Raw genomic sequence first — 27127 nt, 5'->3', positions numbered from 1 at the left:
AACACTCTGCACTTCAATTGCGAGAAAGCTGCACTCGCAGAGCTCAGGCGATGCTGGGTTTTGGCATCAATGTCAGACCTTGTGGAAAGGTAACTGCCCAGGTATGTCAAAGTACACATCTGACAGCCAGTTGCTCACCTCACTCTGCTTACTGGGAGGGAGGAGCATGCAGTGCAAACAAACCAGCAGCAGCTGATTGATTCTGCCAGTGCATTTGCACCACACTAGTCTCACCTCACCACCTCCTTGTCCCTCCCCCTTCCAGTAAGCAGTATTGATGCAACCAACCAGAGAGCACCACTTCTCCTCCACACTGTCTGCTATTGGATAAATTTAAGTTAAACCATAAAGGTATCCTACATTATGGCCCCCTAAGGGACGTTGTTTATTATTATTATTATGGTGGCTCCCAACAGAATATTAAAAACACATTAAATCAGGCATGTCAAACATGCGGCCCTCCAGATGTTTTGGACTACAATTCCCATCTTCCCCAACCACTGGTCCTGCTAGCTAGGGATCATGGGAGTTGTAGGCCAAAACATCTGGAGGGCCGCATGTTTGACATGCCTGCATTAAATCATCAAACATTTAATACTTTCTTAAACAGGGTTGCCTTCAGGTGTCTTCTAAAAGTCAGATAGTTGTTTATTTCCTTGGAATTAGATGGGAGGGTGTTCCACAGGGCTGGTGTCACTACTGAGAAGGCCCTCTGCCTGGTTCACTGTAACCTTGCAGTGAGGGAACCACCAGAAGGCTCTCAGAGGTGGACCTCAGTGTCCGGGCTGAACGATGGGGTATACTCCTTGAGGTATACTGGGCCGAGGCCAAAAAGCCGGAAGTAAACATGATCTGAATATGCAGGCTTTAGTATCTACTTACCATAGACAGCCAGTTGAACTTTGCGCGTTGCATAAAGGTAAAGGTAAAGGGACCCCTGGCCATTAGGTCCAGTCGTGACCGACTCTGGGGTTGTGCGCTCATCTCGCATTATTGGCCGAGGGAGCCGGCGTATAGCTTCCAGGTCATGTGGCCAGCATGACAAAGCCACTTCTGGCAAACCAGAGCAGCACATGGAAACACCGTTTACCTTCCTGCTGTAGCGGTTCCTATTTATCTACTTGCATTTTGACATGCTTTCGAACTGCTAGGTTGGCAGGAGCAGGGACCAAGCAACGGGAGCTCACCCCATCACAGGGATTCGAACCGCCGACCTTCTGATCAGCAAGCCCTAGGCTCAGTGGTTTAACCACAGCGCCACCTGGGTCCCTACTTACCATAGACAGTCAGTTGAACTTTGCGCGTTGCATAGCCTGCCGCATTTGTTGCAGTGCAGATGTATTCCCCAGACTCCTCACCTCCTGGAGAAACTACGTACAGACTCCCATCAGACCCCGCAGAAAATTTCAGATTGCTGGGAGAAATCACCTCTCCTTTCTGGGGAAGACAGGAAAAAGCCAATGGGAGGGACTTAATCAGATGAAATAATGTAAGAATATCTGAGAATTCTTGACAGAAGAAGACTTTTTAAATGTTTCTTTTGATGCTGCCTTTACATTGAAATGGACAGTATGGCAACAATTACATCAACTACCTGACTTGTGCAAACGACGTCAATTGTGTGAAATGATGCAGACAGCGAAGCAAATCATGTAGTACTTGGTGGAGAATGAATTGCAGCAAAATGGAAATGCCGCTGGCTGTGACAAATACAGAATGAAAATCACTGCTCTTTTACAGCCCTGCGTAAGAATAGCCATGCTGTCAGAACAATGATCCATCTAATTCCTTACTCTTGCTGAGTTAGCCTTCTGTTTGATTATTGGTATTAACCGTTTTATTGATTTTTGCATTAATTATTGCTTGCTGCCTCAGTTGTGAGAAGTTAGGATGTAAATATTTATAATGGGGGGGGACCTACAAAGGGCCATTCACAAACGGGTAGGATTCTACCCATCTCTCCAAAATATAGGGCTTTGTTGGCTGTGGGTCTTTGATTGTGAAACACACACACACAAACACACACCTTATCCATTCACTCAGTGCTTTCCTTTATGCTCTGTAGGCATCAATTAAAAACACTATTATTTACACCATTACCTTGCAGGCATGTTCTTATTTATAGTTAAGCTTATTTATAGTTAAGCTTTTGATGCATGCCCTTGAAGATGTCTACAGAGATGCTTTTATTGATTTATTTCACTGCTGTTTTAGCTGTCACTTTTATTTATTCTATGGACTTGTCACAAGCCACCTTGGGAACTCAGACTGGAAGGCAGGATATAAATATTTTAAGTAACTAAACCTATGTATTTATTGAATTCCTCTCAGAAGCCATTAGGATTGCCAAGCATTACTTGGTAGTTTTTGTAGACTAGTTAATGGGGCCAACTTGACTGAGTAAGGGTGAGGGGAAAGAAAGGCAAACCTTGCTTATTCCTTAGGCTGGCTTGATGTTGGCTTGCTATTATTCTATGATTTGTTTATTTTTTTTAGATGGCATTTCCTTCTAGCAATGAATGCTCTCGAGGTTTTGGTAATATGCATATTGAATGAATGAATGAATGAAACTTTATTTGCATCAGCCATCGGCCATAGCAACAAAAAGCATTGCGATATACACAGTACAAAATAAAAGTCAGTTATATAAAACATGGTTTAGGGTCCTGAATCAGCAGTCAAATAGTGGACCTTATTCTGATTGCCCCAGCTAGAAACCTTGCAACGTTTGCAGTCATCTGCTCTTCTTGATCTGCCAGGAGAAATGACATGGTGGCAGTGGTTGGGTGACCCGGAATGGTCAATAAAAGAAGTGTAATAATCTCATTCCTCAGATCTTTGTAAAGAGTGCGCACGAGGAGGGCATGCACCACTGATTCGGCACTGCCATCTCCACAGGGACATAAGTGTTTTTCGTGTGGAATCTGTTGGAATCGTCCCTCAAGTACACCCGAGGGCAGTACATTCAGTCTTGTGAGGGTAAAGGCGCATCTATATTTTGGAATTGCTAGGTTATACAAACAGGGTACCAGAGAGTCAAAGTGGAAGGATGGAAAATGGTCATACCATGGGCAAAATTTCCTTATTGTGGCCAAGTTGTTCTGACGCTCAATATCATTTAAAGGTAAAGGTAAAGGGACCCCTGACCATTAGGTCCAGTCGTGACCGACTCTGGGGTTGCGCGCTCATCTCGCATTATTGGCCGAGGGAGCCAGCGTACAGCTTCCAGGTCATGTGGCCAGCATGACAAAGCTGCTTCTGGCAAACCAGAGCAGCACATGGAAATGCCGTTTACCTTCCCGCTGTAGCGGTTCCTATTTATCTACTTGCATTTTGACGTGCTTTTGAACTGCTAGGTTGGCAGGAGCTGGGACCAAGCAACGGGAGCTCACCCCCCCACAGGGATTCGAACCGCCGACCTTCTGATCAGCAAGCCCTAGGCTCAGTGGTTTAACCCACAGCGCCACCTGGGTCCCCTTTGATATCATTTAGGCGTTGGCAAATTAGACTCTTTGCTTTGCTATAACCCACGGTGAGTAGCTGTTGTGGGGATAAACCACAAGAGTGAAGTTTTTGGTTGGTTGACCATTTTCGACCAGGTACTCTTGTGACGGTATTGCTGCACTAGGGATATTAGACCGGGGGGGATTTGAGTTTAGGCGGAGCCAGAAGTTGAATGTCCTGCGCCAGATCCATATTTCTACCAAGGGGAGATTGATTCATTGATTCATTCATTCCTACGTGTTCAGCTGATTTTTCACTATAAGCGACTTTGCAGTTACCTTGGACCAGACTATAGATGGCTTGGGTACTCCACTGGATTTGCATGGCATTGTAACTGGGATGCCTTCTATGGTACTGAATATCTGCTGTCCATGCTGAATTATGGGTAGAACTGAAAACACAAACACACACAGGCATTTTGCAATTCACTGCTCATTTTTAACATCATGTTTTCCTTTGCATGTATAAAAACTTACAACCTATCAAGAAGAAGGCCTCACAGTGTCTTGTGATTACATACTTAGGCCCCTCCTACATTACAGTTTAGGAGGTAGACATTATGGCAGGCAGCCACTAGCTCCTCAATCCAACGCTCAATGCGAAATCCTCTAAGAGGCAAAATGATGCACATTTTTGTTGAGGTTGCACTTACTCTCACAATTCTTTCTCTAAATCTCTGTTCCCTTATAAGACTTTGATCATTTCAGTGGCTACCAGAGGCTCAACTTTCCTCAATTCTTCTTGATGAGGAACATTAGTTCTTCACAATGTGATAAAACCTCACAGTGCTACTGAAGAAATAACCTTTGCTTGCAAAATGCAATAATGAATACTAACTTGCACAAGGCCTCTTTTCTAAAGCAGAACAAAAGCTTAAAACGTGCCTCTCTCAGTTGCATGGAAAAGCAATTTCAGCTCATGAAGAATACAACAGCCATGTCCTCACACAAAGTTGAAGCCACTGAGACACAGAAGGATTCTTACAAAACAAATCCTCTGTCTTGTCTTCTGCAAACAGGCATGTCCCTCTTGGTAGCATTAAAAAATGAGATACCTAGTTCTTTTTCCAAATGTATAATTTCTACTAAATGCCAGCTCCCTCTGGATGCCGCTTGTTTTTATCCATTATCTACCCTCTTAGACAACATTTGGAGAACTCCCACTTGCGTCTCTGTTTTGTCCATAAAGCAAGCGAGTCTGCAAAAACCATCAATGCTTAAAAACATTTGTGCAGTGGGGGGGGGGGATATTTGGATGCCATGTGGTGGTAGATGGTTCTTATACTCATTCCTTAAAAAGGGATACCAGTTCTGTTCACATGCTCTGCTGCCCCGACCACCCTATAATTGGACCGTCTTTCAAATCTCCCAATAGATCTTGGCTGGGATCTGGAGATCCTCTTCCACAGCTGCTCTCCTTGCACAAGCAAGTACACACAATGGATTCTAGGAAAGACAAATGCAAACCGCAAGAGATGGTCTCTTCTGTATAAGAGGGGCTTCTTTGACCCAGCTAATTAACCAAGTCATGAAGGTATAATAATAATAATAATAATAATAACAACAACAACAACTACAACAAGAAGAGGAACAAGAACAACAACACCTTTATTGCCAATGTACAACCTGTGTACAATGAAATTAAATGAGCCTCCCCCCTAAACACTCAATCTCAACAACAACAACAACAACAACAACAACAACAACAACAACAACACCTTTATTGCCAATGTACAACCTGTGTACAATGAAATTAAATGAGCCTCCCCCCCAACACTCAATCTCATTGCATTCTGTGTGCTTATCGCACAACACACCACCTCGCAAGTCAGTTGTGCTATGTTATTTTCTGTTCAACAGCCTGACAGCCCACGGATAGAAGCTATTTTTTAGCCTGTTTGTACTGCTGATTATACATCTATATCTCCTGCCCAAGGGTAGAAGATTAAAGAGGTGATGGCCGGGGTGTGAGTCATCCCTAAGAATTTTTCTCGCTCTCCTAAGGCAACGATCCCTTGCGATGTCATCTAGCGGACTCAAGGGACAGCCCATGATATCATGTGCTGAATTCACCACCCTCTGTAGAGACTTTCTGTCCGTGGTTGTCAAGCCAGCATACCACACTGTGATACAATATGAAAGTACACTTTCTATTGTGGAACAGTAAAAGGAGTTCATTAATTGTTGTTTGACATTATTCTTCCGCAAGACCCTGAGGAAATGGAGTCTCCGTTGGGCCTTTCTGACCACCTGAATTATGTTGATTTTCCAAGTGAGGTCCTCACTAAGGTAAACTCCCAGGAATTTAAAGGAGGAGATTCTCTCCACACAGCCCCCCCCCCTCCCCCGATATACAACAGGGCAGGTTCCCCTCTCTTCCTCCGGAAGTCCAACACCATCTCCTTTGTCTTAGTAATATTTAGGTGCAAGTTATTCTCTAAGCACCATGTAGATGGAAGCAGAGGCAGCTTTTCACCCAAAACAGCATTTGCTTGAATGCAGTGTTTTCCACAAAAGGACGGGCTACTATTTTATATGGGGTGGGGAGCAAAGTGATACCTTTTCCCTCACTCCCAAACCTCTTGTCATTTCAAGATCAATTTATTTGTCTCTTCATACAATGGAAGAAAACAAGCAGAACTGCAAGCAGAGATTCAACTGAGGGAACAAAAGTCCAGAGTTGGGTAAAGGGGGAATTTTGCAAACAAAGAGGCACCCAGCTCCTATTTTTATGCAGCTTACTAACACAGCATTAAGAGAATCATAGAATCGTAGAGTTGGAAGAGACCACAAGGGCCATCCAGTCCAACCCCCTGCCGAGCAGGAAACACCATCAAAGCATTCTTGACATATGCCTGTCAAGCCTCTGCTTAAAGACCTCCAAAGAAGGAGACTCCACCACACTCCTTGACAGCAAATTCTACTGCCGAACAGCTCTTACTGTCAGGAAGTTCTTCCTAATGTTTAGGTGGAATCTTCTTTCTTGTAGTTTGAATCCATTGCTCCGTGTCCGCTTCTCTGGAGCAGCAGAAAACAACCTTTCTCCCTCCTCTATATGACATCCTTTTATATATTTGAACATGGCTATCATATCACCCCTTAACCTTCTCTTCTCCAGGCTAAACATACCCAGCTCCCTAAGCCGTTCCTCATAAGGCATCATTTCCAGGCCTTTGACCATTTTGGTTGCCCTCTTCTGGACACGTTCCAGCTTGTCAGTATCCTTCTTGAACTGTGGTGCCCAGAACTGGACACAGTAATCCAGGTGAGGTCTGACCAGAGCAGAATACAGTGGTACTATTACTTCCCTTGATCTAGATGCTATACTCCTATTGATGCAGGAGTATTGATGCAGAAGAGAGCATGCAAGCCCCCTTGACATTAATGGGTTCAGAAAAAGAAAATTACTAGGTGGGTTATGATGACCCATATATGTTTTTTATAAGCAACGCAATTGTATGCTCAAAATTTTATAGGGCATTAAAAGCCTAGGGAAACGCTGGACATTTTTCTCACCAAAGACGCTGACAGCAGTCGTTTTGTTGTTTGTCCCAGCCACGTTGCTTGCCATACAGGTGTAATCTCCAGCATCCTGCGGCCGAACCCTTTCAAGATGAAGACTCCCATCACTACGAACACTGATATAGGGATTCTGGACCACCTGGGAAAGGGAAATCAGACCAGATTTTATTCATCTTCAAGATTTAGCTTGAGAATAAATCCCAAATTTTGTTTTAAAAAATGGGAATGCAATCAAAATACTGCCCCAAAGCATCCCAAATTCCATGACACAGGCAGCAATTTTTGCATTATTTTGATTTCGCTAGGGATGGGGAACGGCAAAGGCAAACTCCACTACTTGACTATCCTCTGAGATTTCAACCAAGCATTTCTCCCATACTTTCAAATGGATCCTTGCAACCATAAATGGTGTCCCTGAGTGTGGTCTGGAAAAAATGCATCATATTTTTTTATTTGCTGGAATGGAGACAATAGTGACTATCTAGAATATCGAGTCACAGTGCAAGACCTCAAAGTGGGAGGAAAATGGAAATTCCAAGTTGTCCCCAGCAGACTTTATTCTCTCCAGCATTTTCAAATGCTGCCCAAATAGAATCCTCTGTGAGCTTTTCCCTTGGAGTGCAGAATTTGTCACCTACTTAGTAACTAGAGGAGGTTAAGCTCTGCCTTCCAAGGGGATTAACACCTCTCTTTGAAGAACATGGAGAGGAGGGGGAAGAAGCTATGCTGCTAGGGCAAGACTTGGGCATGGGAAACATATCAGCGACACATGCCAAAGAGAACAACAGGGGCTGAAAATCCTGTACATAGCTATTCTTTGCAGCATTTCACTCTCAAGAGACACCAACAGCCTGTTACATACACCCACGTAAGCCAAGAGCATAGTTTACCCAACCCTTTGTTTGCACGTGGAAGCAGTTTAACGGGAAACAACTCCATCAAACCAGGCCATACTGCAGTTGGGTACCCAAACCTATTTTAGGCATTTTAGGTGTATTTCCCTTTCAACATATTCCTTCTACATCAGGCACAGGCAACCTTGGCTCTCCAGATGTTTTGGAACTACAACTCCCATGATCCCTAGCTAACAGGGCCAGTGGTCAGGGATCATGGGAGTTGTAGTTCCAAAACATCTGGAGGGCCAAGGTTGCCTATGCCTGTTCTACATCCTCTGGTGTAGCAAAAAGTATTCGCCGGAGCCACATTTCTTACCTCGTACGCCAAAGGAAGACTGGAGGGTCCTCCTTGCTCTTTAAAGCAGAACCAAGAAATCCAGTTTGCTCATTCTTGCTCTAGTCTGATCTAATCTCACCTGCGCTTCCCGCACAGCTACATTTCGACTGCCATTCCCCAGTGCAAGTATCCTTTCCCCTGCTGCTTATCACTGGGCTTTCTGATCCCATATCTCTGTGGTCCACTCACCATGTGTGTGTGGAGAGGGAGGGAGGGAGGGAGGGAGGGAGAGAACTCTGACAAATATGGACATTTTCTACAGGAACACTCCTGAAGTTCCCCCTCCATCCTTCCTGCTGTCTCCACTAAACCCAACCTTGTCATCCTTTTTGCTGCCACCCCTCCGAGCTGAACTGCTCTGCTGTTTATGCAGCTGTGGGGAATGTCAGGTGTCCGTATTTCACTGCACTGCTTCCAGCCTGCCCATGTTTAAGGACATCAGTCTCCACTGTGACTCATTCCCAAGAGGAAACACAAAAAAGGTAAAAGGTAAAGGACCCCTGGACGGTTAAGTCCAATCAAAGGCGACTATGGGGTTGCGGCGCTCATCTCGCTTTCAGGCCAAGGGACCCGGCGTTTATCCACAGACAGCTTTCCGGGCCATGTGGCCAGCATGGCTAAACTGCTTCTGGTGCAATGGGACACCGTGACAGAAACCAGAGCGCACAGAAATGCCGTTTACCTTCCCGTCACCGCGGTACCTATTTATCTACTTGCACTGGCGTGCTTTCAAACTGCTAGGTTGGCAAGAGCTGGGGCTGAGCAACGGGAGCTCAGCCCGTCGCAGGGATTCAAACTGCCAATATTCCAATTGGCAAGCCCAAGAGCCTTAGACCATAGTGTCACCTGTGCTGTATACACAATGTTGTGTAAATAAACCATAAATAATAAGGACATCACAGTCTCCACTGTGACTCATTCCCAAAAGGAAACACAAACACCTGGAACCCCTCCAGCCTCCTTCACTTTTCCCTTTGTGTGAGTCAGCAAACAAGCCAGGAAGTCTCCCATGAACTATAGTTTTCCATTTCCTCTGAACTGGGAAAGAATGGTTAAATGGATCTTGGAATGACTTTGGCCTAATATCCTGGTTTGTTTCAAAGCTGTCAACCATCTGTTAAACCATGATGCAAATCATCTGAACTCTTCCAGCGACTTTCCTAGCTGGCTGCAGAAGTGAAGTTGCCGTAGTTCGCAATCTGCTATGCCATATCGGTTGCTATAATTTTATGCCTTCTGAGATAGTCCCTCTGCTCCAGTAAGCAAAAGACTGGTAATAAAAGAAGCTCTTACCGCCATACTATTTTTAATCCACTTTCGCTCTGGGATAGGGTTCCCTGCCAACAGCACACATGACAGAGTAAGCTGCTGGCCTTCGATAACGTTAGCTGCTGCTGGGCTCATTCCAATTAGAGGTGCAACTGTACCAAAGATTTAAAAAAGAAACAATAATTGTGCACATTCCCATGAAAATGCAAGAAGAATGCTCTGGTACAGATGGTGCAGGAATCCCAACAGTGTTTTAAGAAGAATCCTGGTCTATTTGTTAATTTTAAGAACTATTCTGGATCACCATATTATTATATTTGCAATATATTGGAATAATTAATTCCAAGATAAGCTTTGCAGCGATGTGTTATGATATCTTTCATTCTTATTCCATATTATAAAAGGTAAAGGGACCTCTGACCATTAGGTCCAGTCGTGATCGACTCTGGGGTTGCAGCGCTCATCTCGCGTTATTGGCCGAGGGAGCCGGCGTACAGCTTCCAGGTCATGTGGCCAGCATGACAAAGCCACCTCTGGCAAACCAGAGCAGCACACGGAAACGGCGTTGACCTTCCCGCTGTAGCGGTACCTATTTATCTACTTGCACTTCAACGTGCTTTCGAACTGCTAGGTTGGCAGGAGCTGGGACCGAGCAACGGGAGCTCACCCCGTCACAGGGATTCGACCTTCTGATCAGCAAGCCCTAGGCTCTGTGGTTTAACCCACAGCGCCACCTGCGTCCCTATTCCAAATTATAAGACGCCTCAAAATCCTCAGTTAGTAGGCAGGGCATAAATACTACATACCACACACACACACACACACACACACACACTGGTACCTCCAGTTGCACAAGGGATCCATTCCGGAGCTCCGGTCAGATCCTAAGGAATTTGCAACTGGAGGTGCCGCTTCTGCGCATGCGCACAGCACGTAGAGCGCTTCTGCACATGTGCCTGCAGTGAAACCCGGAAAAATACTTCTGGGTTTGCCACATTCACATCCTGAAGGATACACAACTAGAGGTACACACACACACATGTATATACATATATATATACATATACAGTTTTTGAACAGTTCAGTTCCCAAACAACTTGGAAATCGAACGCTGCAAACCCGGAAGTCAGTGTTCCAGTTTGCGAACTTTGCTTCAGAATCTGAACATGCTTCTGAGCTTCCGTTTTTACTGTTGTGCTGCTAATTTGTGCCCCCCCATCATAATTAAAGCTTCCCACCTTCCATTTTTTCTGTTGTGCTGCTAATTTGCATCCCCCATCGTCATTTTTGCTATTTATTGCATTTTTGTTTGTGTGGCTTTTTTGTTTTTGTGACTGTGGCTTGCTCTTTGTTTTATGGGACTCGTGACTTGTGACTTCATTTTTGTGACTTGTTTTTGTTAACTGGAACCCAGTTCGGCTACTGATTGATTGATTCTGTGACTGTGGAAATGGATAAAAGCCCCCCATCCAGACAATGACTATCATCAGTGCAGGTAAGAAAAATAATAATTTTAATTTTAATCATCTACAATACTGTCTTATTTATTTTATAGTACAGTACATTGATTATTGCTTTCATTTTATGGATCAATGGTTTTGTTAGACAGTAAAATTAATGTTAAATTGCTGTTTTAGGGGTTGTTTTTAAAAGTCTGGAACAGATTAATCCATTTTGCATTACTTTCTATGGGAAACCGTGCCTTGGTTTTGGACCGCTTTGGTTTTGGAATGGACTTCTGGAACGGATTAAGTTTGGGAACCAAGGTACCAGTGTGTGTGTGTGTATAATTATTATGAACGAAAATGATTGCTCAACTACATTGGTACCAACCTTTCCTACAAACAGACTGAGTAAATACTTAGCACTACTTTATTCAATTTATGAATTGGACTAACCTTTTTGATATAGTATTTGTTTAATCTTGATATTTTATTTAGCTATACTTGAATCTGTGTGTGTGTGTGTGTGTGTGTGTGTGTGTGTGTGTGTGTGTGTGTTTAAACACTTGTAGGAATTTTCTGGTTAAGTGCCTCAACATCAGAGAGATGACAGGAGAGAAATCTAGATAGGACACTATTTTTGCTCTGCTTTCCCAACAACTCATCACTAAGAAGTAAAATCTGTTGTGGATTTATCACAAATGTGGATGCTACCATGTGTGCTGTTTCAGAGTCATCGTTCAACCCACATTGGTAATGTTAAGCCACAGTTTATTAAACCATGGTTCACTTGATAGTCTGAACACAGCCCAGTGGGGCTTAACCATGACTTGTTACCTACAAACAAACCACACTTGCAAGCTATGATTGGTTATTGGTATTTAAACCACGGCTTGCGTTAACCAAAGCTTAGCATTGCATGCAAACCTAGCCTATATGTAGAAGGCCCAGGAGAAAAATATTATTCTGTTTTGGATACAGGAAGAGAGATGGATTGAAGTCAGGTAAACCAACCATAACAAATCCCATATTTTCAGTTAATTACCAAGTCCCGTGACAGTAAGTGTAGCTGGCCGTGAGACAATCTTCCCGAACTGGTTTTCAGCTTCACAGATGTAGGTCCCCTCATCACTGACCCACAAATCTAGAATTATATGAAAGGTTTAAAAAAAACAGAATTAGCACTTAACTTTCCAGGAAAAACCCAATATATTCATATACAAACATAAGTAAGTGCAAATGTATCATAAGTATTGTATTGCCCCTACATCCACAATATAGACTTATGAGACCAAACTTTGGGGGAAAGGTTATATTTATTAAAAAATGTAACAGGATGGTGGAACTCTGAATTAACCAAAGCAACCAAATTCAAGAGTACAGACAGCTGAGGATTTTTTTCTAACTCTGGTTAGGGAACTATCCCTCCAGTCCCCTGGGCAGTCTGTGTGTCTCCAGAAAGGGGGGGGGAGAAAGCGACTCCCCTCCTTGTTTGGTGAGCCTTGGGTATAAACCCATCACATGTATTGAGACCCCACTATCTAGTGTTCATCCAATATGTGCATGTCAGGCCTAAAGCATACCCCCGAGTCCTGCCCCCAAAAAACGCATAAAGCACTGGCAGATCCCTGAAGGGTGCCCTTAACCCAATAATGCCTCATTATGTCTCTAGTTTTTCCTCCCTCATTTCCTCACCTGCCCAGACTCAATGCTCCACGAGCAATGAATCCCAGCCACTGTCAGGCTTCAGGGAATCCTATCCCTCCCATGGTGGGATGCCAAGAAGCAGATAAACAAGAAGAGTTCTTACCAATTAGTTTATTCAATATTCACAGAGAGAGAGAAAGGAATGTGGTCTCTCTTAGATAACGGCGGTGCTCCAAGTAAAGTCCCACCCCCTCAGTCCCTCCTATTCTACGCCAGCCTTTCACCAGCTGATTTGTGCTGTCTGCCTCTGAGCTTTCTGTTCTACTACTCTCAATGCACGCCTGGTCCGGGGGGGTGGGGGGCGGGGCGGGGCGGGTCTGGTAAGCTTTCCAAAGAGAGTGAATCTGCCAGCTGTCTCTCCCCTGGTGCTCCTTCTTCCTCCTGCTCCCCTCCCAATATTTCCCAGCTTCTGCCCTCTGCGGCGTCTGAACTATGACCTTCTGCAAACCACTGTTCTAAATCTATACTGTCTCCCTCTTCTCCGGGAAATGCAGGAGGGGGGGTCAGTCTCCACAATTCCTCTTCAGTAAAGTCCCTGACAGCCACTCCTCCAAGTGCCAATCTCATTAGTCTCAGTGGGGAAACAAGGGGATTCCATCCACCCACCCAAATTCTACTCAGTCCCTTCAAACAGCAACTACCATATTTTTCCATGTTTAAGGCGAGGTGTTTTTTTGTTATAAGTAAATGTTTAAAATTGAGGTTCGTCTTATACACGGATAGTGCAGAGGGGGGGGATGGGCGATTGGTGGCAGCCACAAGCAAGAGATTGTCAGCGGCGATTGGGTGGGTGATTGGTGGCTGCAGCAAGGCCTGCTGGCAACTGGCTGCTACTGCATCAATTGGGCTTGTGATTGGTGGCTGCATCCGGCGAGTGGGTAGACGCCTGATGACCTTGGTGAGGCGTGCGAGCTCAACAACTGTGGGGACCCCCCCCCAAAAAAAGCTTAACAACTCAGGACAATCTCCCCCCATTTCCTTAATTTGGAGTCCCCCAAAATAGGGGTCATCTTATACATGGGAAAATACGGTAGTTAAAGCCCCACACTCCATAAAGTGAGAGGTGGAGGTTGCCACGAAACAGCTAAGGCCACTGCTTCTTTCTGCAGGTACGCAATGGTATTCAGTACCTGCACCTATTTTTTTTTTTAAAAGTGTGGCACTTACTGTAACAACTTCATGGTGAATGCGCTAACCCATATTCATTTCTGACTTTAATCCAGATGCAATGTTTCTGGGTTTTATTGTGTTACTTATTGGGTTTCCCACAGAAATTGTGAATCCAGATTACATGGGAAAATAATATGAGATGGCATTCTTGACAAGGACAATATCACATGGACACTGTGACCAGGTCCACCATAAACTGCTGTGTGGAAGCACCCTACATTAAATAACGATTTACGTATTGTGCATTATTTTTTCCTTTGCCTTTTACATACACAGGTATATGTATATACAGGTATACGTCTACCTACTGTTAAACGAAAGGCCGCCTGTTCTGAGTTGACTGATGGAACTAACTGCAAGATGCCTTGAGAAAAGCGGGGCACCGTCCAGCCGTTGCCACTTCACCTTTGGTTCCGGGTAACCATGAACATAGCAAGCCAATGTCACATTTGAGCCAATATCCACAGATTCATCACTGGGCTCTTGTGTGAAAACTGGGGGAGCTGTTGAGGGGGATATGCAGGGAAATAAACATCAGAGAATCAGTAACGGTAATATAGCTTCAGTATTTATTTTGAAATGACAACCCAAGCACTCCACTTTGCTATCTTGTAATGTGCAACAGCTGGGCCATTCAGTGGGATCCTATTAATGAGATGTTACTGGAAAGGAAAGACCCTGGTTCAAAACCATGCTTGGTCATGAACTTGTTGGGTAGTCCTGACTAGCTCTCAGGTCAAATCCCCCTATTGGTTAGCAGGGTCAACAGAGCAGCAGAGAGGACAAACATTTTAACTAAAGTACCGTATGAAATTCTACCTGATTCTACATGATTGTGATGACAGGCAACTGGCACCTGAATTGCCCCCAACCACCTGTCGATTGATTGATATTTATTACGGCCATTGGCCCATCACACAACAATTTCCCATACCAACATATATGTACTTAAACCTCCAAATTTAAAACAGACAAAAACTACAAAAAACAAACAAAACAAAAACAAAAACAGAAAACCAACAACATACAATACAGTAAATTTGCAACATAAACATCGCTCTCTGCTCATAAATTAATAAAAGACATCAATGTTGCAAACACCTGTCAAATTTGGACCACAAAGCTGGTCCTGATTAGGATCTGTCCTGGGGAACCAAAAATGTCCCTCACTCCAGGTATAAATGATAGTATGACATACTAATAAACTTAGAAACTAGAAGCCGCCACCCACCCAAGATTGGGAAACCCCTTTCCACTCGCACACATATCTCATTGGGCCCCAAACAATGTGAATGATACTGTAATCAACAATATTCATGAGTTTATTTTAGATCATCTTGCACAGTTTGTGTGTGTCTTTTCTGAAGCCATTATGCTTACAGCCAACATCCAGGGTTATTTTGCCAGATGTGCTTCCTGCAATATTGGTTGCAACACACATATAGTCGCCAGCATCCAAGTCCTGCGTTTCCTGAATCTTCAGTAGTCCCCGGTGGAAGTCAATAATAAGAAAGTTGGATGCCCTCAACTCTAAATCACCTAGATCCAGGCAAAAAGGAACAAGAGCGGGAAGTTAAAAACCTAGACTCATTTCAATAAGTCAAAACAGCTTTTTCATTTCTTTTTTGAAACAGCAAAAAGTCACTGCTTCACTACAAGCATCCAGATGAATATAATGGCAAGAACATAGAACACAACAAGGAGTTGTGTACCGCTGAAGTACTATTTGATGCAACAGTAGTTCTCTAACGTTTACTACAATATTTACAACTTTTGAATTTGGGTCCGTCCCCATAAGCAGCTGAAGTGGCATTTTAAATAGATTCGATTCTCGCCCCCGATTCATCTCACACTTCATTCACAGTAATATGGCCTATCCATGCTAGCAAGTCCGTGATATCCATTTCGAGCTGTCTTAAGTGCTACAGTTTTATCTCATGGGGAATTGATGATGAAGAAGAAGGAAAGGAGAAGGAGAAGAAGGAGGAGGAGGAGGAGGAGGAGGAGGAGGAGGAGGAGGAGGAGGAGGAGGAGAAGGAGAAGAAGAAGAAGAAGAAGAAGAAGAAGAAGAAGAAGAAGAAGAAGAAGAAGAAGAAGAAGAAGAAGAAGAAGAAGAAGAAGAAGAAGAAGTTGTTGTTATTATTTATACCCCACCCATTTGGCTGGGTTTCTCCAGCCACTCTGGGCAGCTCCCAACAGAATATTAAAATACAATAGTCTGTTAAACATTAAAAGCTTCCCTAAACAGGGCTGCCTCCAGGTGTCTTCTAAAAGTCTGGTAGTTATTTTTCTCTTTGACAGCTGGTGGGAGGGCATTCCACAGGGCAGGTGCCACTACTGAGAAGGCTCTCTGCCTGGTTCCCTGTAATACGGCTTCTCGCAGCAAGGGAACCGCCAAAAGGCCCTCGGAGCCAGACCTCAGTATCCGGGCTAGACGATGGGGGTGGAGCCACTCCTGCAGATATACATATTTTAAAAGAAGCTAAGCCAAACAAGATCACTTTGGGAGAAGTACCTTTAAACCATTTAACCTGTGGAGGTGGGACTCCTGTACTTTTGCATTCCATTACTGTGGTGTCTCCAAGAGCAATCAGCAATTCACTTTGGACTACCGTCAGTTTAGGAACTTCTGCAGGGGAACAAGGCAAGAGACACTAAAATATGAAACTATTTCTCAACTTCTTTGGCAAACTGGGCAAGGTATATCCTGATCCTTAGCAATACTATTCCAAAATGTAGTCGTTATAATGTCTAGACAGCATATCAAACTGAGGGAGGGTGCACTGTCTCAAATCTGATACTAAACTATTTCATAATAATTATGCACTGGGTGAAGTTCCTTTTTTTTTGTCCACACATTCCACTGATTTGGCAGTAGAATCTAACCTGAATCCAAAACGTTTAATGGATTCTTATATGTGTGTGTTCGCAAAGGAATGAATGGCAAGGAGCAATGGCTCAGTAAACATTAGGAGGTTGCAGTTCTCGAGCTGTTGTTGTTTAAAGAGATCTCAGGTAACCAAATTTGGAAAGACCTCGGTCTTGAAGAGACATTGGCACTCAAAATGAACAATAGGAGACCATTAATCTGACTCAGTATAGGCTTATTTTTATGTTCAAATATTCACAAACTGATCTTCAACATTCACACACTTTCAACATTCTGATTGTGATTAGCAAGTATTAAAGAAAGTGTGGGATGTAACCCACCAGGAGCAGTCAAGTACAACATTCCTTGTTTTGCTAGAGTGGACATGCAAGGGAACGTTTGGTCCAGCCAGTCAAAACTGGCCTGGAGCAACTTTCCTTGCATATGACTAGTGGGTGAGTGTGACCTTTCCAGACCTGGTAAAAGCCAAGTCACGCTGCTACTCTCTCTTTCTCTTTTTCGACCTTCCTGTTCGTCCGTCCTGCCTGCTTCCTTCATCACCTGGACTGGACTGCTGGCTGCTACAGCAGTTCCCCAGGTCATCTCCCAAATAGGGTAAACCTGTTTGTACATGTTTGTAACTTTAAGCCTAAAGCCTGCCTTCAGGGATCACACTGTGCTCTGCCTGATCGGAAGTACAACTACTTTTTGTAACAACAACAACAACAACAACAACAACAATAATAATAATAATAATAATAATAATAATAATAAATTATTTATACCCCGCCCATCTGGCTGGGTTTCCCCAGCCACTCTGGGCAGCTTCCAACAAAATATTAAAATACGGTAGTCCATAAAACATTAAAAGCTTCCCTAAACAGGGCTGCCTTCAGATGTCTTCTAAAAGTCTGGTAGTTGTTGTTCTCTTTGACATCTGGCATTCCACAGGGCTGGTGCCACTACCAAGAAGGCCCTCTGCCTGTGGTGTCTTTATTCTTTTAGGAGGGATTCAGAAGGGGTCTTACCAGGAATATTAGAATATATCTCAATCTGGACACGCCAGATTGAATTGCTTATTGCCTTAAGCAACTCACACGAGTTTGCGACCAGCTTTCTGCTGCGTAAGAAGGGGAATTTACTCTGCCAAGTGAAGGAACTTGCTAGTGAAGTTAATAAACAGTATATTCTCTCCTGCCACCCTCAACATTCCCACAGAAAGCAGCCAACTACATTTTGTTTCTGATGATACTTGCCAATGTAAGTGAGGGTAGACGTCTCCTTGGCCGTTCCGGCAGCATTACTAGCCAAACAGCCATACAGTCCTGCGTCTTTGTGGATTGCCTTTTTTATAGTTAAGGTGCCTTCAGGATTTAACCTATACCTGCGGGAGGAGAAAAGCATCCACAGAAACTGGAAGTGACTATGACAACTGTGATATTATGAAAGTTAAAACGCCAGGGCATCATGGCAAGATGGGACTTCCACAGATGTTCTATGGGTAAAGAACATGTGCCCCCCCACATTCTCATTTTACATATGATTACTTTTATAATAGGCCACTTCAGAAAATATAAAAACATTCTGGAGGGGAAGCTAAGCGTATTTGCTATTTAGTTAACTACCACCACCATCATTTCACAGCTAACAAAAGAAGACATTGACTCCACAAGGAGCCTCTAAATCTGTCTCGTTTCCTTTTTGCCCAGACCTCAGAAAACACCACAACAGGACCTATTTCAACAGCACCAGGGCCGTCTTAAGCATGTCGGGCGCCCGGGCGCTGTGGTGCGGAGATCGCTCCAGCGCCCCCCACCCCACCCCGTTTCTCGCTGCGGCTGGTGGGCGGGCGCAGGGCGCCGCGCGGCTCTGCGGCATGCCCCCCCCCGGGCGCCCTGTGCCACCCAGCCTTCCCTTAGAACCAGCCCTGAACAGCACCCTATCACCTGGTAGCCTATTGCACACAGACAAAAAAGAAAAACAACAACACTTCTATTAACATGGGGATGATTTAAACTGCTTCCCTGTCTCTGGAAAATCCCCGTAGTGTGCCAGTGTGCTCTTTGTGCCAGTGGAACACTAGTACACAAGGAGAGAGAGGTGATTCAGGTAGCACCCCTCCTGTAATTCAGTGCTTCTTGGCAGGCCAGCGTTATCTGAAATAGGGGAATTTATTTATTTGTTATATTTGTTAATTGCTCACGGAGTGAACCAATGCCACTTTAAGAATGATTAAGGATGCCCAATAAAATAAACCTAAAAACACGGCTATACAGATAAAAGCCAGGCCTTACAGATCCCACCTCACTAACTACGTAACTTTATCTTTATGCTACGCCTTTACACAGTTCAAACCATGCTCTCAAGGTGGTTTGCAACATGAAAAGAACACATAAATGCAACATGACAGAAGTAGTCATGATAAATGGGTCGTTAAAAAAGACACAACCCAACTGAACAGTACAAGAGGGCACAATAACACCCTTCAAATTAAAGATGCTGAAAGATGACAGAGCATTCCCTAAGTGGGGGCTGCCACTGAAAAAGCCCGATCTCATGTTGGCAACCTCTGAAACTCCCGGGGAGGGGGCACACAAATAAGGGCCTCGGAAGATGACTGTAGGATCAAACAAGGGCCTTTGTTCATCAGATTTCATAACACAACATTTTGAGTCAAGGATATTTCATGATCACCCCCCCCCCACACACACACACACCCCTGAAGGCAAGGATATGGGTAAAAAGATATGCACATACCTGTGGGAACCCATGAGAAACATATCGTTGTGTGTCCACACGACTGTTGGCTTTGGATAGCCAGTTGCAGAACAACCAATGGAGACCTCAGATCCTTCAGTAAATGACTGGTTCCTGGGCGAGACAACAGCTTTGGGTGGTTCTGTTACATAAAATGAAACATAATTATGGCATTTCAAATGTTATCTTACTACTGGACATCTGTAGGGAGGGAGTTTTTACATGACTCCCCTCTCATCAACATTCTGAAGTGGTACAAATCCAGGAATCGCTTTATCATATTAGTAGCTCTGAGACAGATCAGTATTCAAGCTACCTCAATAAATTCTCCTTATCGGCCAAAGAGCACACAGTGCTGCATGATTTGTAGGTTTTGAGCCTGGGCTTTTACGCGTATAAACTTGTCCTCTAGCATTGCAACATTGGCATTATCTGGTGGACCATCATCTTTAAAACTCAAACACATAAACACAACACAATAGGATTATTGTGTTTTGTTTCTTGAGCTATTCTTTGCAACTTGAGATTCAGTTGAGAGTCCCCCCCACAATTAGTTGGCGCTAATGCCAAAATAAACAAGTCTTTTAGGAAGAATTCTGCTTCCTAAATTGCAAATGGCTTTTCCATTGGGAACGTACAATAAAGACCTCAGAGTATCAGCTTTCCACCATTTCTTTTCACATTTCAGCAGATTGTTAGCTTTCTTGCTAAACAAGGACTTTGCTATGATGATATTGCAAAACCATTGGCGTATAAATGCAGAAGCTTGCTTCTGGTGCTTTAATAGATTAGTTTTATGTGCATGCTGCAGGAAACATCAGCATATCATAAAAATAGCAAAGAACTGATAAGCAAACTGAATCAACAAAGCTAACAGCTAAAATAAGCAAACTTAACAACGTTTAAGTTACAGGTAGGTAGCCGTGTTGGTCTGCCGTAGTTGAAACAAAATAAAAAAAATCCTTCCATTAGTACCTTAGAGACCAACTAACTTTGTCATTGGTATGAGCTTTCATGTGCATGCACACTTCTTCAGATACCAATGTCAGATACCAATGTTTAGGGATACATTGATGTTTAGGGAATGTTTAGGGAAACAAGAATGGAAGTCTTTTTCAGACTATTTAGAAAATTATTATAATATGATCGATTCGCGAGCAGGATATGAACTGTGACCAACAGAAAGAATTAGAGATTATTTTATTATGGTTATGATATAAAAGAGTGCAGCAAGGGGATAGAATAAAAAATTACCATGGAAAATGGGATGGGAAGCCAATAATTATTATGTATTAGAATTTTATGCGAAATTTGTGAAATTTAACAAAATGTGTTTTTTACAGTAATTTAAAAAATAGCTACAGTAAACGTGATTTGCACGCTGTGTAAAGCATGAAGCAGTTTTAAATTGCTCTACAAATGGTGACAGGAAAGACATAACTTGATTAGTCTGTCAATCATTCTGGACTGGAATCAAATCCAGATAGTTTATATATTCCATGTATATGGCAGAACTGTTCTGAACTGTTTTGCGATGTGGAAAGCTGCCGGGGCTATTTTTTAAACAATCAAGACAGATTGAAGGATGCTTTAAAAGTTTTGCGGTTTTGAAGAAGATCTACTCTTCTGTTGACCTTAGGAAACTGAGATTGGCTCAAATGGGAGGACACAGTGTGCCTAACAACACCGCTTCTGACAATACCCTGTTATTCTAGTACGTAGTGGAGGTACTCAGAAATAATGGATTAAGACACACATTTTGCACATTATAGGGGTTTGTCCCATGGTAAGTCAACAAAGCATGCTGCAAGATCCAGCCACCATGACATCTGGAAGCAATTACCAGCTTTGTTTTCTGTCCCAGCAGTAGCCAATGACACAACAAGGACAAAGACTCAATGGGAATGTTTTTCTCTCGTGGCAAGTTTGCTTTCTTCATGAGGGGTGGAGAACTCCTCACATTCCACGAACAACACTGCCACCTTGTCCCAAATGCTCAACATGCCTTTGGGGTAATCTTTCTTTCACCCGAAATATTTTGATTTGGGGGGGGGGGTCCTACACACAAACACAAAGAGAGAGTAAAAATGACCTCCATTTTGTTCTTGATGATCCTGGAGAGGGAGATAGTGGTGGAACCAAAGTTATAACTGCCCTGTGCTTTTCCCATTGAAGCAAACATGCATTGGAATAGTTAATAAAGACCTTTGGGCTTTTAGTACCTCGTAAACAAAAAGCAAACAGGAAAGGTGTGGGGATCTGTTTGCATGAAGTAGCACTCATGTTGTAATTGGAAAAGTTCTCAAAGGGTAAATCGACAGTCTCAAACAGCCATTGCTATTGCCTCACATAAAGTGCTTCCCACAAGGTTCTGATAAAGTGTTTCCCACAAGGTTAACCACAATGTAGTTCCTGGTTTCAGAAAAGGTAAAGAACCCCTAGATCAGTGCTCCCCAACCTTTGTCATAGCTGCCAAGTTTTCCCTTTTCTCACGAGGAAGCCTATTCAGCATAAGGGAAAATCCCTTTAAAAAAAGGGATAACTTGGCAGCTATGACCTTTGTATCATCATGGACCAGTCAACGTTTGATAATTTTACTGCGGCCCGCTTAGGGGGGGACGTTGATTGTTTATATTTTATTTAGATTGTTTGATTTAATAATTTTAATTTAATTGTATTTAATGTTCCTTGGGTGGCCCGGTACCAATTGATCCACGGACTGGTACCGGTCCATGGCCCGGGGGTTGAGGACCACTGCCCTAGATGGTTAAGTCCAGGCAAAGGCAACTTTGGGGTTGCAGCACTCATCTCACTTTCAGGCTAAGGGAGCCAGCGTTTGTCCACAGACAGTTTTCCGGGTCATGTGGCCAGCAGGACTAAACCGCTTCTGACGCAATGGGACACAGTGACGGAAACCAGAGCGCATGGAAATGCCACTTACCTTTCCACCCCAGTGGTACCTATTCATCTACTTGCACTGGCGTGCTTTCGAACTGCTAGGTTGACAGGAGTTGGGACAGAGCAATGGGCGCTCACCCTGTCATGCGGATTCGAACCGCTGACCTGACTGGCAAGCCCAAGAGGCTCAGTGGTTTAGACCACAGCGCCACCTGCCTCTGGTATCATCTGAGCAGGCCTCATTTGGGAGGATTTGCCCAAAGTTGGGTTTTCCCCTCTAGAATGTTGACTAAAAGATAGTTTTTGTTGTTTGTAGGCATTTGTAATTGAAAATAAAAAATCACAGCTCATTAAAGGAACATAAATTGTGGCGTTTACTCAATATGCAGGTGCAAATGTTTTCTGCACAAATTCTACCTCCTCAGAATAAGTGGTTTTGGCTCTGGGTGCTAGGGTATTGTCAAGCACACATCATCTGACACAAATATTATCTGTATTATTCTAAAGCCACCACCCCAATACATTTGAGATCTTGTTGGGGTATGAAATACACTCCCCAAAATGTTAGTGTTGTCCATCCCCCCAAATTTTGGATGAAAGTTAAGCATACTCTATGTACTACTTGAGAATGGAATGTACCCATTTGGAGCACAAGGTCCACCCTGATAAAAATGAAATTATTTTGGAGCAGAATTTTGGCATAGACTAATGGTTCTGGTATCTTGTGAGGCCTTGAGATATGTAATTAGTAAAAGTTATTTATCATCCATTTTGTTCTCTGAAAACCAATAGTTAAAACTGAAATCCATGATACATTTAGCACTAGGATTGCATATGGTACAACAAATACAAGAAGATCAACACATAATTTTGATTCTGATTTGTGTTGTTTTTAAAAAAATTCCACCGCTTGCTTGAAGGAGATCCAAAAGGGCAGAGTTAGGCAGATACAATACATTCCCTCCTTATTTATTCCTGCTTTGTTCCTGGAATGGAAACTTTGAACCAATTCCTAGGAAAAAAGTGTATTTACATAAACACATGCAATACATTTCCCAATGGGGAAACATTATCTGGCTCATATTACCTTGGATCATACTTCATCAATATGTGCTGGATTTTCTGTAGATCAATGTTAAGTGTTTTTGTTGCAATATTCAAGCTTCATTCATTAGCAGAAGCAATGCAAACAGATTTAGAAAGATTCCAGGCACAATACAGCTAAAGCAGAATTTACAGTCAGGAGTTCGAGTGAGGTCTAATTGCATGCTTCACTTCAGTTCAGTTTAATAATGCTTAACTACACTAAGGGCTGGAATCCTATGCATGCTTACCTCATTGGACTCAGTGGGACTTGCTTCTGTCCCCAGCCGAAAAAACGGATTTTTTTGTTTTTCCCCGGTTTATTCTGGCGCGGTGGCCATTTTGGAACTGGGCAGAGCATGCTCAGAAGTGACTGCAGCACGATTTCTGGTGCGGCGGCCATTTTGGAACTGGGCACAGCAGCATCAAAAGTCACTTCTGAGCATGCTCCGCCCAGTTCCAAAATGGCAGCAGCGCTACTTCCGGTATGCTACTTCCGGTCCGGTCCCTTATTTTTCAGAGAGGAACTTGGCAGGTATGCCCGCTATTTAAGATAATTTGTTGTGATTTCCTATCTTACAACTATAGCCCGCTTTTCATTTCGTCACCAAACGAAATGTACCCTTCATGAAGCAATAGGATTTTATGTTTTTGCATATGCAGCACAGAAATCCATTTACTTACAGATCCCACTGGACCAGTGGTTTTCAACCTGGGGTGCCTTGAATGATAGTCAGGAGTGCCGGAGGCAACCCTGGCCTCTGTCCCTCTTTCCTTCCCTCCCTCCTCTGAAACCCTCTCACATCTCTGCCTCCCAAAAGCTTGCACAGCAGTTTGTTGCAGCAGCCCTGGCTATAAGTTCCCCCAGGTGAATGGTGCCTCTGGGGCTGTCCAGGGGGTGCTTCCTAGGCCCCTGTGGGGCAATGTGAGAAGGCACTTCTCTTTGGGGTGGGGTGGCAGCTCAGAGACCAGGGGCGGAAGCTACAGCTGCCCAGAGGACTCCCAAGGAGAGGGGAGAGAAGAGGGGGTTGAGAGATCACGTACAAGGGAGCGAGAGGGGCTGCCAGCTCTCCAGGCAAGGATGACATAACTGGGCTCCTGAGCCCCACAGGGGTGCCAAAGAAAGAATGTAGTTGGTCAAGGGAGCCCTGGACTCAAAAGGTTGAAAACATCTGCGTATACAACTGGCCAGAGATGTAGATGCTCATGAAGCATAATTATGTATGGCCTGAAATAATAGCAGGATGGCTGGCGTCCCTCCATCCCTCTCTCCAAATGACACTCCACAAAGAGCTGTTTTAACAGTGCATACGTATTTTGTTTAGGTTTTTTTCCTTGCTCTTTCACATAGGTAAGTAATTGATCCCAGAAGAGAATGTTTACTAGGAGGATTACAAATATCTCTTGGTCTTTGCCTCTTCCTCCGCAATCCTGCATTTCCTGTGGAAGAGGCCAACTTCAAAAAAGCACTTAATGATTACCATTGAAGCCTGCTGTGGACAATAATTAGCAACCACAGGGCCTCCAGACATCTTTGTAGATCCACTAATTTAGGAGTGGGTTTGTATTTCAGGGCAGCAGCTTCTAAATGAGTAAGCACTGCTCTGAGAGCATTTCCTGTTCTATAAAGGACGAGAACACAAAAGGAAAGGAAAATGCAGGTATTGAACGAAAAGTTGTAAAATATGCAGCCTTGGCAAAATATTCGCTTCTCCCCTGACAAACTCCCTTTCAGTTAATAAGAAGTGCTCTGCTGTCAAGCTCGTCCCTTTTTATAGCCAAATATTATTCTTTTAAAATTCCTTTCAAGCTTCCCACTGAAAAAGGCAGCTGTGTCCTCTTTTGATTTCCAAGCCTTTTCATTTTGTTAAAATAAAACTGATAAAAGCAGATAACTTCTTGGAGCAAGGGCAGAATGCACGTGCAGTAAATGAGAGGTTGGGGACAGAACTGAATTACAAAGATTGTCCTACAACCTATCATATTTTTTAAAGATGTCCACAATGAATCCTACATAATCACATCAAGAGAATGGAAGGCAGTGAATGTGATCCTCCTTTTTACAGAATCATAGAATTATAGAGTCAGAAAGGACTCAGAGGGTCCTCTGGTCCAACCCCCTGCAATGCAGGAATCACAACTAAATCACAACTACTTTATATTTTTGAAAGAGAAGGCTGTGAATGTCTATTCTTTGAATATCGCCATCAGCGCTTCGGAAAAAAGCAGAAAGATAGAATATACAGTGGTGCCTCGCTAGACAAATTTAATTCGTTCCACAGGTCTTTTCTTATAACGAAAAATTCGTCTAGAGAATCCCATAGCAATGCATTGAATTTATTTTTATTTTATTTTTGCCCATAGGAACGCATTAATTGAATTTCAATGCATTCCTATGGGAAACTGCGATTCGCTAGACGAATTTTTCGTAAAACGAATTCGTCTAGCGAGGCAACCTCCGCTTGAAAAATCCTTTCGTTAAGCGGAAATATCGTTAAGCAGGGCATTCGTTAAGCGAGGCACCACTGTACATAGATTTTTAAAATCACACATATAAATTGGAGGAATGCAGAAAAACACTATCTGAGCTTATAAAAGCACACAACAATTATTATTATTATTATTATTATTATTAATTTGATTTATATACCACCCCTTATCAAACGATCTCAGGGCATTAGAAACACATTGTAAAACATCAATAATAAAAACATCATCATCATCATCATCATCATCATCATCATAATACTGACAGACAAGTAATAAAATAGTTAATAACAGCCCCACACTTCCCCACACTTTCATCGGCCACAGATTATTTAATAGCCATAGGCCTGGGTAAAGAGGAATGTTTTTGCCTGGGGTCTGAAGGCATGTCATGATGGCACTAGGCGAGCCTCTCTGGGGAGAGCATTCCACAATCTGAAAAAGAAGTGGCACGTTGTCTTTTTTTTTTCTTCCAAAAATGGGGGGAGAGGAGAACATTTTCCTGTTACCTTGCACTGTGAGGAATACAGAAGCCACAGTGGAGCCACCTTCGTTGGAAGCCAGGCAACTGTACTCGCCAGCATCCGAGAGTTTGACTGCCTTGACTTCCAGTGAGAGGTTGCTCATCATTCGGATCCTGGAGGGCTCAAGGAACTTCAGGTCTCTGTTGTTTCTGTGCCAAGTGAGATTGTAACGCACTGTGCTTACGGTTAAGCATGTCAACACAGCTCGATTGCCGGGAGTGACGGTAACGTTATTAGGAACCTGTACGATAGGTGGAGGTTCTGCAGAGAGAAAAACGAGAATAAATAGGGGGGAATCACTCACAAGTTCAACACACCAGGAAAGAGAAGGCAAAGCAGTGATTAGCGTACTTTTCAGTGTATAAAATTAGGGTGTTTTTTTACTTTAAAATAATGTTTAAAAGGGGGGTAGTCTTATACACGGGGGCAATCTCCCATTTTCTTAATTCTGAGTTCCCCAAAATAGGGGGTGTCTTATTTACAGGGGTGTGTTATACACGGGAAAATATGGTAATTGCTTGTTCAGGGGGGAAAGGATTATGTTTCATTCCAACATGTTCATGTGGCTGGGGTCTAAGTAATAAGTTGTTGTTGTTGTTGTTTGTGGTGCAGTTCTTAAGGATGGATTATAAAGGAGACCAAGCATGCCATTGAACAGGGCTC

General features: G+C 43.3%; 1 protein-coding gene across 2 annotated transcripts in view; it reads right to left on the bottom strand.

The window, feature by feature from the left end:
* The window catches only part of HMCN1 (hemicentin 1), a 275559-nt gene that overhangs the window by 167765 nt on the left and 80667 nt on the right, over nt 1–27127 (bottom strand). For both annotated transcript variants that reach the window (XM_060276655.2, XM_060276656.2), the window contains exons 11-21: nt 26450–26725; nt 19473–19614; nt 17972–18099; nt 16362–16475; nt 15227–15385; nt 14155–14349; nt 12015–12113; nt 9552–9679; nt 7020–7164; nt 3783–3895; nt 1278–1437 (exon numbers count right to left, since the gene is read on the bottom strand). In XM_060276655.2, coding sequence (XP_060132638.2) covers nt 1278–1437; nt 3783–3895; nt 7020–7164; nt 9552–9679; nt 12015–12113; nt 14155–14349; nt 15227–15385; nt 16362–16475; nt 17972–18099; nt 19473–19614; nt 26450–26725 — 1659 coding nt within the window. The remainder of the gene's footprint in view (nt 1–1277; nt 1438–3782; nt 3896–7019; nt 7165–9551; nt 9680–12014; nt 12114–14154; nt 14350–15226; nt 15386–16361; nt 16476–17971; nt 18100–19472; nt 19615–26449; nt 26726–27127) is intronic.

The sequence above is a fragment of the Zootoca vivipara genome, chromosome 7 (genome assembly GCF_965207765.1).
Source record: "Zootoca vivipara chromosome 7, rZooViv2.hap1.1, whole genome shotgun sequence".
Taxonomy (NCBI): domain Eukaryota; kingdom Metazoa; phylum Chordata; class Lepidosauria; order Squamata; family Lacertidae; genus Zootoca; species Zootoca vivipara.
Note: the sequence above shows the minus strand (reverse complement) of the source record. Positions and strands in the feature narration are given on the sequence as shown.